We start from the raw sequence: 12,945 nt of genomic DNA on the forward strand, positions 1-12,945 counted from the left end.
TAGAGAATGATTCAAATTCATTCTAGAGGAAGACGCCAGCAAATATGTCTCAATCAAAAATGTTCCTCTGTAGCTTAACAGATAAAAACAATATTATTATTATGAGATGACTGGTTGAACAATTCAATTTTCATTCAATAGTAGATAGCTGTTCAAGTTTGCTTTTCAAGAATGTAAATATTCTTTTTTTCTTTTCATTATTTTCATTTTTTCGATGAGCTGAGCTGTTGACGAAAGTTATCACCCTTTCAGTACACCTTGCGGTTTCTTTTAATGTCGTCCGTCCATTTTTCCGATGCACTCTGACCCAATATAGCCATAAAATCCCCAAGTCAAAATGACGATATTGGTCAGGCAGCACCATAACCCTAAAATAAAACTTGGCACTCCATACAGTGTCGGAGTGGACGTGTCGTGGGCAGTATAAAGAAGTGATTTATACATTCGACCATTGAACTGACGTCCCGCATCTATGAGACCAACAGATTGCGTTATTAGATCGGACGATACTCAAGAGAGAGGGGAAGAGCCAGAGATACATAAAAATTTAGCACCCTAGTGGCACGGAGACGTGTCAAGAGGTAATAAAAATGATACGCGCAGTCGTTAAGATAACGCCGATCCGATATAATTTGGGAGGGTGAGGAGATGATGGGAAATTTCCATTTCTGATACTATTGCTGCGTGCCAAATGAATCTCGGGGATGTGGATCTGAAAGATTGCAGGATTTATGAAGTTCGAACTGTGTAACCTTGCTCTCAAATCGCGTAAGCTTGCGCATGAACTAACGACGGTTTGGAAAAATTTAGCTTTATAAGGTTATTTTAAAATGAAGTTGTTCTCCACTCCTACCTTCAAATGCAGGTATTCGATTGATGAATATTCAAGGCCGTAACCAGAGGAGTCCGAATTTTTTTTCAGAAATACGGGATTCTAATTTCACAGAAAATACTCTCAACTTTTTCTCATTGAATGGGACACCTTCTATTTCATTGTACATTCATAATTCATACGGTCATTTGATATACATTGCCTAAGCTATCTTGAGTAATTCTGGATTTTTTTACTATTTCTCGGAAAAAATAACTGACGAAGGTCTATAAAAAATGTGTAATACTCCCTCAAACGCCTGAAAACATATTTGAGAAACACAATTCAGGAGAGACTGAATGGATTGTCGCCTCAGAGAAATAAACATAAGAGGGAGCATATATCATTTTCAGTAAGCAAATTTTGTCCCCAACATGTACTATCAAATTTGATATTAAGCGCGCGGAAATTAAAACATATCAGAGATACGATACTTGACTCAATTCGCGAGTTTCTCCACGAAGAACCCATTTCTTATGACCCATGATGAATCAACGTTTCATATTCACTCAAAATATATTGAAGTGAATACCTAAATATATCAAAAATTCAGGAAACAAACTCAAAGCGCGCCAAACGACGTGAAACACTAGGAAAGCAAAAGTTACCAAACCTTGGATTTAAACAATAAAATAATAAACATTCTGCTTATTACAAATTCGATAATTAGGAAAAATATTGTATTCCAAATATTCAAATTTGCATATTTAATCGAGAATCACTCAAGTCAGCCTATATTTTTTTAAATTTCACTAGAATTATTTTATTTTTAACTTCTTTTCATCCATAAATAGAGTTCTATTGCAAGCAGTGTCAAATGAAGGAAATTTCAAAATCAAAGAAAAATCGCTTATCCTTGAGGGATGTATCCTTAAACTTATTCTTTATTAAATATTATGAATAAATGCGCTAAATTGAAACATGGTTCATAGGAAGATACCGATTATTCAATGTGATAGCTCTGTTGTTTATATTAACAAAGTTAATCATGTGATTTTTTCTGGTTGAATACACCGAATTGCACCGAAACTAATAATGAATTTATTGATCACAGCTTAGTGGTTGGATTGTTATAATAATTGGATTTTTCTCTAGGTTTGTTTGAAATTTTCTGTCGAAATCAGTAGCCGATACGACAAAAGTACAAGAAACCAAAAAATTTAGTATTAGATAGCAATTTCTTTTCACATTTTTTTAAACTACCTGTGGTCCAACATAAAAAGTTCTAAAGAAAAAAGCATGCACTGTCTCAAAAAATATATCACCCTGTAGATTTGCAATCAAAATTGGCCTATCACGTAATGTAAACCCTTAATCGGAATAACTATGCCAAATTTCAGTCAAATATATTGTGTTTTGCAAATGCTGTGGAAAAAAAAACATGAAAAAAAAACAAATTTTAACACCCCTTATTCGGCGTTGTATTAGGCAACCTTAAAGGAAAAGCAAATAGTCCATACTTGATTATCGCCCTACGGTTGATTAAACGAGCTGATTTTAATATTCGGGGTGAAAAACAGCTCCCATGGGCCGTGTTCGTACAGTTCTTCAATTAAACCGAACATTAAAATTTATTATGTGTGTTGTGCGTGCATTGTGAACGTGTTGGCAATGAAGTGAATTTTATAGATCGTTTATACAAAACATGCAGTAATAAACGAATTGCAGCTGTTCCATAGTTAGTGTATTATGTATATTATTATTAGTCGTTAAATGTACAAGGTTTTTTACCTAAAGGCTTTCACAAAAATGACAAAACAAAAATCAGTCACCTTCAATGAAGAAGTTTCTCACCTTGTGAGTTCCCTCCATAAACACATTTTCTGGAGATGGAACTATGTTGAATTCCTCTTCATAAATCATCAAAAACATCGGACTCTCAACATATCAAATTTTATATCCATATATATCCATGATATATGAATTTTTTTATTGAAATAATTATTTTTGTTCACGGCCAATGAAATACTGAAAAAACATTGAATACTTAGAACCAACAAATCAAATGTGGATCAACAAAATATAAGCAGAAAAAAAGGATTTAGGCAACTCACCATCACGATATGACTTCACCGAATCTCAAAAAAAAACCATCCCATTTCATCATCATTCGATCCATAAAGATTTGGAAACAGTGAGGAATCAGTACAAAAATCATACCTATCAAAAATAATTAGAACACAATTAATACCGATTCTCTCTATTACGTAAACAAATAACTGGGAATTTTCTCGAAAACAATTGATTCGGATATACAGGAAATGGTACGGAAACAGATTTTGTTGCGAAATATAGGAATCTATGACTTGAGAATTATGACGATATCTAATGTGCGCAAATCTAAATCTGACAAAAGCCACTCTGATACTAGTATCAAAATGATTTTATTATTGGCCTCTGTTCGAGATTAGGGAAATGTATGAATCTTTATTATGAGAGAAAAAGCAGTTTTGCCACAAATTCATCTAATACTTATACCACTATCTTCCTTACTTCGATACAGTACAATGGTTATATGAGAAGTACCATTATTACTTACATGATCATTCGAAAATCCAAATTTACTTAAATCCATTTAAGTTTTATTTTAAATAAATATGATTTTGATTATTTCTTCTCAAAAGAACCAATTCTCATTAAACCAGCAACCCAAATACTTCACCTTGTTCATTATTTCTATTCACTGATCATGAATTTTCATGCTAAATCTCTGCACTGAATCTGCTGATACCATCTACTTATCTATGGATTCGAGTCCATAGACCCAGCTAACGTCATTCGGTAGATTCAACACATCATGAAATTCTTCCATTCCAATCAGATTCGTTGTAATTCTGTAGATTTTCTCAATTGATTACCGCCATAATTTTGATGTTTTATATTCCCTTGCTTCATTATATTCATTTTCATGAAATATTTGACTGAAAACATACACATTATGGTAGTTTTCTGTAATGCCAGCCGAGATCACAAAAGTTCGATGCATCAACTTCGAAGGTATTTTTGTATGTCTATGCTTCAGGTGTTCCACAGACATAGAGTCGCGTAATCCACTAAATCTAAAGAAAACATAGAAGGACAGATTTATAGGCTGGAAGAACCATGCATAAAGTTATTGCAATGCAGAGTTCCTATACACTAATTCCCCAACGGCAGCTCCTAGTAACTTGAAATTTTCAGGGTAGGTTCAGGGTCCGAATAGGAACACGAACGAATGCGTAAAAGTTCCGGGTTTTAAGTCAATGCTATTTTCATTTTACGGGCTTTTCCGAGCGGAACATCCGCCAAATGTCTTCAATTTTCGAATTTAGAGCCAAGATAGGTCTCAAACGATTGGACTGGACTCACTGATGAAGAATTCGACTATATTCAAAATCTGACACGATAAGTTTTTATCATGGAAGTGGCTTTTGTTAGCTGTTGTAAGATTTATATTTGTGCATATTTGATATCGTGTTAATCGTTTCCGAGAAAATTCTGAGTTATTTGTTTACGTGGTTGAGAGAATCGGTATAAATTGTGTGCTATATATTATATAATATATAATATTCTAACAACGGTGCAGAACTTACTCAAGTGAATTGTGTTCTAATTATTGTTGATAGAAAAAAATCTTTGTACTAATAATTTCTCGCTGTTTCGAAATCTCCGAAATTGCCTCAGACAATTTGTTCTTCTCATTGAGACTAGGTGAAATGATTTCTTTGTTGAGAGCCAAAAGTTTTTGATGATATACAGGGTGTTTCATTTTACACCGAACAAACATATATAGTCATGTAGATGACACCGGGAGAAGCTTTTTTGCCTCATGACATATACTTCGTTTTCGAAGCATAAGCGAGGTACAGGGTGTTAAACATCATTTCTGAGCAATATTCTATTGAGTGTGTTCAGTCATGTACAGGGTGGGCAAATAACCGAGGTAAGCGGCTATATCTCAGGATCCACTCATCGTAGAGACTTGCGGTAAAAATTTTTAACACTAAAGTGTACAAGAAATCACACTGGAAATTACTTTTGAGTTCATACCTCTACCGCAAGGGGGCGTAATAGCTACCGTCGAGTAGAAAAATGAATTTTACTCGAAAATGTTTCATATGAAGTTGAAGAAAAAATATCATCAATGTTTTATTATGTGTGTTGTGCGTGCATTGTGAACGTGTTGCCAATGAAGTGAATTTTATAGATCCTTTATACAAAACATGCAGTAATAAACGAATTGCAGCCGGTCTATAGTTTGTGTATTATGTATATTATTATTAGTAGTAGTCAAATGTACAAGGTTTTTTACCTAAAGGCTCCAGTATTTGATGTATTCGGTTCTTACTCGGCAGAAATTTATCATAAATTAAATAAAAACAAAGTAATTTCCATAAATTTTCAATCAAATATGTAACCTAATGAAGCCACAGTGTGGCGTAACAATTGTGCCAGACAATAAAATATTTCTGGAAATCACTTTGTTTTTATTTTATTTATTGAAGGCTTCAGGAATTAATTTCAAATTCAAATTAATAAAAAATAGTACTATGGGTTATGGTCTTTATACTGTGACTAAAGTTGTGTCCTTGAACTGAAATAATCAATTCTTCAATTCGTCAAATGATCTGCAGATCATAAACTGAAAAGATTTCACTCATATTCTCTATCCCTCTCAAAAACGTCAGAAGATCCTAATGAATTTAAGGATTCCGTCTTGATTAAAAAATAACATCCTCGAGAAGATGGCTCGAAATATTCTTTTTTTTAATTTCCACGGAGAAACAATAAATTTTCATTTAATTTTCAACTGTTTCACAAAGCGAGAGTTTTATTCAATTCCTGGCCTGATCTAAGCGCTTTGAAACTTTTTCCACAAGCCTACCATTGCCATGCTCTAATATTTGACCCGTAAAAATTTACGATCCCATGAAATTCAATTAAAATGGGATTATTGGAATGTATTTTTATTAACAGTAATTTTTTATTCGGACGAAGCACTCGAACCCATTGCAAATGAAAATTGGATACAAATAACGAGTATTCTATCGGAAAAGCCAATTCTGAACGGGTGAAAATCATTTTAATTACTTCTATTTCGTGTGTTAGTAGTGCAAAAACGTTACAGTGTCGTCGTTCATCGAACTGAGAAATTAAAATTTATGAATTTTTTACTATCGCGCATCATTTTCACGCCATATACAGTTTTTGAAATTTATTTACATGTATAGTCAAAAATCTGACTACTTTATTGAAAGGATATCATGAAGAATTTTGGGGTTCTGCGCATATATACCTAATTCAAGGTGTTGATGAAATATAGTCTTAATTATTGCCGAGAGGTTCAAGGGGAAAATGTTTTGGAACGAATAATTTTAATCGTATATGATATTAACTTATGTTTTTTTTTTCAGTGCTACACAAGTGGCCTACCAATACTTCCTAACTATTTCACCAGCTGATGGACACCTTTACGTTTCCGATCCAGAAAAACATCAAATATTAAAAGTCCTCTCCTTAGATCCGGTACAAGATCCGAGCATCAACAGCGAACCGGTCAGTTTTTTATTAAATCTTTCATATTGAAAAATATTTAATTCGCGATTGTCTTTAGGTGGTCGGCAATGGAGAACGCTGTATCCCTGGAGACGACGCCCAATGTGGGGACAGAGGACCGGCCAAGAACGCCAGATTGGCCCATCCTAAAGGCATCGCCATTGCTGCGGACAAGACTATGTACATCGCCGACGGTACCAACATCAGGGCCGTGGATCCCAATGGTATAATTCACACGTTGATCGGAAACCACGACCATCACAACCATTGGAGTCCCATTCCTTGCAGAGGAGCCATACCAGCCAGTCAGGTAAGGGGCATAACTGCATTTCAAATATTTTGAATAAATCTTCACAATAATATGTATTTTATGTCTACATATCATTTCTTTTGAATCAGACAAAAATCTTCGTCTTCACTTCTTCTTTCTTCGTTGCCACTTTTATAAGGCTTAAATGAACATATCTGGAAGGAGCCAATAAAGTTATTATTCATGTAACGATCACTATTAGAGATATTTTATCGACATTCACCTTTACAGACGCAGCTTCAATGGCCCACCGGTCTCTCTCTGAGTCCCTTGGACGGATCTCTCCACTTCTTCGACGACCGCCTGGTCCTCAAACTGACTGCAGACATGAAGGTCAAGGTGGTAGCCGGCATCCCCCTCCACTGCCACAAGGAAGACAACGCCACCCGCGTCAACAACGAGAACATCCTAGGAACGGTCTTAGCCTTGGCCTTCTCCCCTCTGGGAGAGCTCTACGTAGCAGAAGCCGACACCCACAAGGTCAACTACATAAGGGTCATCGACTCCGCTGGCAAGATCACCCATTTCGCCGGCAAAGTCCAGGACAAGGACAGGGCCAACTGCGACTGTTCTTCCAATCTAACAACGGCAAGTCCAAGCAGATCCGCGCACGACCCCGCCATCCCCTGCGTGTGTCCCCCCGTCGACGAGTTGACCAGCAATGCGGAGACGCTCCTGTCCTCCAACTCCAAGTTTCAGGCCATATCCGCCTTGACGGTCTCGCCGGACGGCGTTCTCCACGTGGCCGATCAAGGTTCCTTGCACATCTTGGCCCTCCAGCACTACCTGCCCCAGCACGACGAGAACGGCGAGTTCAGGATACCCTACCCGCCCTCTGGGGAGATCTACGTGTTCAACAGGTACGGTCAGCATGTGACCACGAAAGACCTGGCGTCGGACAAGACCAGATACTCGTTCTTGTACTCGAAGAATACCAGTTTCGGGAAGTTGTCGACGGTAACGGATAGTTCGGGCAACAAGATACAGTTCCTGAGGGACTACAGCAACATGGTATCGTCGATAGAAAACACGCAGGATCACAAATCAGAGCTGAAGATCTCAGGCGTGGGCTATCTGGTGAAGCTGTCCGAGAGAGGCCGTTCCGAGATCGAGTTGGACTACGATATGAATTCTGGGTTGCTGACCAGCCGATCTGGGGTGAGTACGCTTTTATACGCATCGAAAATAGGCATGATGACTATTTTTTCAAACGTTGTATAAAATCAAAAAAAACTAGACTCTGTGAAAGAAAAAAAAATAACTCTAAAAGATCAAAGAGGAAATTATCATTATCGAAATAAAAGTAATATGAATATAGCATCAAGTTTGTATTCAAAAACGATTAAAGAGATAAAACATAAAAATGTATTCAAGGAGTGGCAGTTTGGAACTGATCCAACTTTTTACCAAATGATAGAGAGTGATTTCTAGATGAAAAAGAATTAAAATAGATTATCAGGAATTCAAACATTATTTGTTCTCTGTTGGAATTTATTGTTAATTAATCTACACAGTTATAATCTCTTTAGAAAAAAAAAACAGTTTTTTAGAATGTGTATGTTATGGAGAAGGAATGAACTATTCAATAAACCCATTATTATTATTATTATTGTGATAGTAGCACAACAGAAGAGAGTAATATAAATATAAGCAATAACATTTTATTCTAGGGTGGAGAAACTTTCATTTACCACTACGACTGGATGGGTAGGGTTGTTAACGTGATACTACCCTCTGGAGAGACCCTAGAGTTGTCTTCGGAGATATCGGACAAAGAAGGCTTCGAAGTTTCGGTCAGTAAACCTTCCTCCAAACTCACCATTACGGATGAGGCGAACAAGAGGGTCATCCTACGAAACGGAGACGAAGTCACCACTGCTCAGAAATTCTTAAATTCGACCCTGCATTCAACGTCCCCTTGGGGCAGTCAGATGCAGATGTCTGCCCTTGCCAAACATCCCCTACTGGAGGCGTCCTTACCGGTGGAAGCTGAGATGCTGCCCGTTTGGTCTCAACAGAGCGTGTCTTTGGGAGAAGATATAACCAACACGATGTCCTTGAAGTTTAGCCTGGTTGGAGACGTGAGGAACCCTCAGCAGACCCTGTGCAAGGAGATATTCGTCAATAATTCTAAGGTATTGGGGATCGAGTTCGACCAATTCACTAGCAAAGAAATCTTCTACGACCACGACAAGACGCCCATCTTGACCATAAGCTACGATCCTTCTGGGCTTCCTCTCTCCTACAAACCGCACAATGGAGCTGATAGCGTCAATATGACGTACGATAATTTCAACAGGTGAGTAGAAACAGAAAATTGTGTTAAATGATTATATGCATACAGGTTTGAGATGTTTACTTTGGGGTTTTAGAAAATTGGTTAAAGATGAGCCAACATTTATTTTCGGTGTCAATCTTCAATGTAAACTTAGCTGCTCGCTACCCAAATTACCGTATATACTTTGGCAGCTAATTTCACGCTGTCATATAAATCCAGACGACCGGAGGTGAAAATAATGGCCATAAGTAAAATAAGATGCTTGAATACATTCTGAACGATCTCATCTTTCTACCCTTCGAAGAAGTATCGAAAACCTGTATGCAACTGTAAAAACCATACTTATAATGATAAATTACACCAACTAATTTTTTTAAGAATCCACTCATGGAAATGGGGCATATCCGAGCTCAAGTACAGTTATGATCGTCATGGACTCCTGTCCGAAATCACCAGTTCGCTGGACGGCACCCAAACCTTCACCTACAACAGCTGGAACCTTCTCTCCAAGATAACTCTAGCCAGTCAGAGGAGTTTCTCCCTGGTCTACGATGAAGATGGACGTTTAAGACACGTGGTCCTGCCAAGTGGTACCAGGCATTCTTTCAGCCTTCAGCCATCCATAGGTTTCTTGAGGGTCACGTATACCCCACCTGATAGCACTCGGTTCTACCTTCAGCACTTTTCCCATTCCGGCCAATTGCTGCAGACAGTTTTCCCTGGAGATGGAGCTAGAGTAGTGTACAGGTATTTACTATATGCCAATTTTTTTCCAACAATTCAGTTGTCCAAAGATGAAAATTTCAGAAGATAAAATAACCTATTCCCAACACAGGTACTCAAACGACGGAAAGCTCAAAGAGGTCGTCTACGGAGACGGCAAAGTGGTATATCATTACTCAGAAGTGACGGGCTTACCAAGCCAAGTATCTCATGTCGAAAACGACCTGGAATACCGCTGGGACTTCCAATACACCAGAGGACTTCTGATGGAAGAAAGGATCGACTTTGGCGCTAAAACGGCACTAAGCAACGCGAAGTTCACCTACGACTACGACAATAATTTTAGACTGGTATCAGTTCAGGGTAGAATAGGCGGCCAGAACCTCCCGCCTCACAGTTTGGCCTACAATTTCAAAACTGGAGGTTTGCAGAACGTCGGACCGTTCACCATCAACAAGTCCAAACCCAACGAAACGCTGGTATTGGACAAGAAGGCGACGTTCTCGAGACACACGAATTCCAGGTTTTTAGAGACCCAGGTATCTCTCACCATCCACAATATGGAGGTGTTCAGGATGGAGTTCAGTCATGACATGCACGGGTGAGTAAAAGGCTCACGAAATAAGGCAATTCATTATTTCAATTGAATTTGCTTTTCAGTCGAATTTCTCAGACGAGAACTTATACAAGAAACGTAGGGGTGAATTCATACACAAACGTGAAGAACTATACGTGGGATTGTGATGGACAACTTTTGGGTGTGGAAGCTCAAGAACCTTGGGGATTCAGATATGACGACAATGGAAATATGCTATCTTTAACTTACAGGTAAGATTATCCTCACTTTGGGGACCAAAAAAACTCTTTGTAAATCCTGTTTCAAAATGCGTTGAAGGTTTCTTAGTGAAAAAACTACTTCTTCTCTTTCCATCAGCTAGCTAACACTTGTTTGTAAGCAATAATTTACGATTTCAGAGGTAACATAATACCGATGGAATACAATTCGCTAGACAGGATAATCAAGTTTGGCGAAGGACAATACAAATACGACAATAGGGGATTGGTAATACAAAACGCGAGAGAAGAAAAGTTCCATTACAACTCCAAGGGATTGCTGATAAGGGCGACCAAAAGAGGACGTTTCGACGTCAGATACTTCTACGATCACTTAGATAGGTAAGCCGTATTTTATCACTATCAACATGATATCCATCTGTTAACTAAAATCATTATACAATGGTTGTCTTCAATACAACATGAAATGTTCATGACAAAGTGACATATTATAACCATTTGTGGTTTGTGCTCAAGAACAACTTTTTAAAAAGTAATTTACAAAGGTTTAATAGTTCAAAGTAAGACTAGAAATTAATTAACTCAGCGACTTTGAGACTGACTCAAAAAAATTATGTTATCTTATAATAAAATGTAGACACCACCTGCAAAATAGTAGATTCAGCAAAGTACAATGTATCTGAGGATTGAAAGGTGGAAATAACTGCTTTGTATCATCTTTAGGTTGTCGGCAAGGAAGGACAACTACGGCAACGTGACCCAGTTCTTCTACCTGAACCCGGAACGTCCAAGGGAGGTCAATCAGATCTACTCCCCAAGAGACGGCAAACTGATGTCCTTGGTCTACGACGACAGAGGTCATCTGATCTACGCCCAGTTCTACCGTCACAAATATTACGTGGCCACGGATCAGTGCGGTACCCCGGTGATGATCTTCAACCAGTACGGTGAGGGCATAAGGGAGATTATGAGATCGCCGTACGGTCACATCGTCTACGATTCAAATCCGTATCTCTATCTGCCGATAGATTTCTGTGGGGGTCTTCTAGATCAGGTGAGGACGAACGAGTTTCTGTCTACGGCAGAAATATCGAAAGACGCTTATTCTAAATTGACCCATCAATTTCTCGTTCCAGGTCACTTCGTTGGTGCACATGCCTAACGGAAAGGTGTACGATCCCTTGATAGGACAGTGGATTTCTCCGCTTTGGGAGAACGTGTTGGAGAGGGTAGCTACCCCGACTTTGCTGCACTTGTACAGGTTCAACGGGAACGATCCGATAAATATGGGTATCAACAGAAATAGACCACGAAGTGAGTATTATTTTCGTTAAAACAGTTCCTGTGTTTCAAGTTGAAAAACCACCATGACTGTTCATTTTAATTCATCGAATTTCTTGTTCTGCTTCTTAATTCGCTAGACCATTCATTCTTTGATGAACAGGTTTCAGTCTTATTGTACAAATTCCTGTTGAATTCTGGTTTGCCAACCTCAATTTTTGTTGTCGTGTTTCCCTAAAGATATGGCTGATTCTATATGCAGCGCCATCTATGGAAGGAATAGGAAATGTCCAAAATAGTAGATACGCCAGTATTTTTAAATAGCTCACACACTGGTAGTCATCTTAAGATAACCTTCGTTCGAATATTTACTATTTAGAAACGCTCTGAGTAGGATAGAATAATCCAATGAGAAATTGGCATTTGATATTTCGAAGAACAAACGGTCAAAATTGATGAAATGAAATAACTATTCATTGAAGATTTTTTTTCTTTATACGTAAATGTAGCTGGTAAATTGAATGTCTGATGTATTGGGGATGTCTGATGCACAAATCAAGGTTTTTCAAACTTCATCTCGAAACGAAGCATCTAAGGACTTATATTCGTAAGAGTTTTTTTTCTTAAAATGCCTTAAAGAATCACCCTCTGAAGTTTCGTACCGTAGTTAGAAATCACCCGGTATAAAACCAAACAAAATTTGATTTCAGAATATTTTATTATTCAATATACTCCTTCCTGATCAGATAGGTACCTATCACAATATAACTGCAGGTACCTATCACAATATAACTTAAGTTTCGTATCGTAGAAATCACCCTGTATAATGTTGACCATTTTTGAAGATAGAAAACCTCAAAGTATAGAACAAATAGAAAGTAGTTCGAGCACGTGCGCATGCCTTAACTAAGAACTAATAAGAGAGCGCATAAACGCCACTGAATTCTTAGGTTTAGTTCTTAGTTCATAGTTCTTAGGTACGGTGCATAAATCCACCATGGTGGATTTTTTGACCTGAGCCCTTAGTTCTTAGTTAACAGTTAGCCTGCTATTCTTAGTTCTTAGGAAACGTGCATAAACGCCTTCATTGATTTGTTAGCGTTTAATTATTAGGTCTTAGTTCTTAGGTTTAGCCTTAGTTCTTAGGACTGG

The 12,945-nt window shown here is 37.8% G+C and overlaps 1 protein-coding gene across 5 annotated transcripts in view; it reads left to right on the forward strand.

Moving 5' to 3' along the window:
- Positions 1-12,945, forward strand: part of LOC123685226 (teneurin-a) — a 556,414-nt gene that overhangs the window by 540,469 nt on the left and 3,000 nt on the right. For all 5 annotated transcript variants that reach the window (XM_045624845.1, XM_045624846.1, XM_045624849.1 and 2 more), the window contains 10 exons: positions 6,265-6,406; positions 6,465-6,716; positions 6,948-7,874; positions 8,387-9,015; positions 9,373-9,741; positions 9,830-10,318; positions 10,378-10,545; positions 10,693-10,893; positions 11,236-11,566; positions 11,649-11,826. In XM_045624845.1, coding sequence (XP_045480801.1) covers positions 6,265-6,406; positions 6,465-6,716; positions 6,948-7,874; positions 8,387-9,015; positions 9,373-9,741; positions 9,830-10,318; positions 10,378-10,545; positions 10,693-10,893; positions 11,236-11,566; positions 11,649-11,826 — 3,686 coding nt within the window. The remainder of the gene's footprint in view (positions 1-6,264; positions 6,407-6,464; positions 6,717-6,947; positions 7,875-8,386; positions 9,016-9,372; positions 9,742-9,829; positions 10,319-10,377; positions 10,546-10,692; positions 10,894-11,235; positions 11,567-11,648; positions 11,827-12,945) is intronic.

This window comes from Harmonia axyridis, chromosome 7 (genome assembly GCF_914767665.1).
Source record: "Harmonia axyridis chromosome 7, icHarAxyr1.1, whole genome shotgun sequence".
Lineage (NCBI taxonomy): Eukaryota > Metazoa > Arthropoda > Insecta > Coleoptera > Coccinellidae > Harmonia > Harmonia axyridis.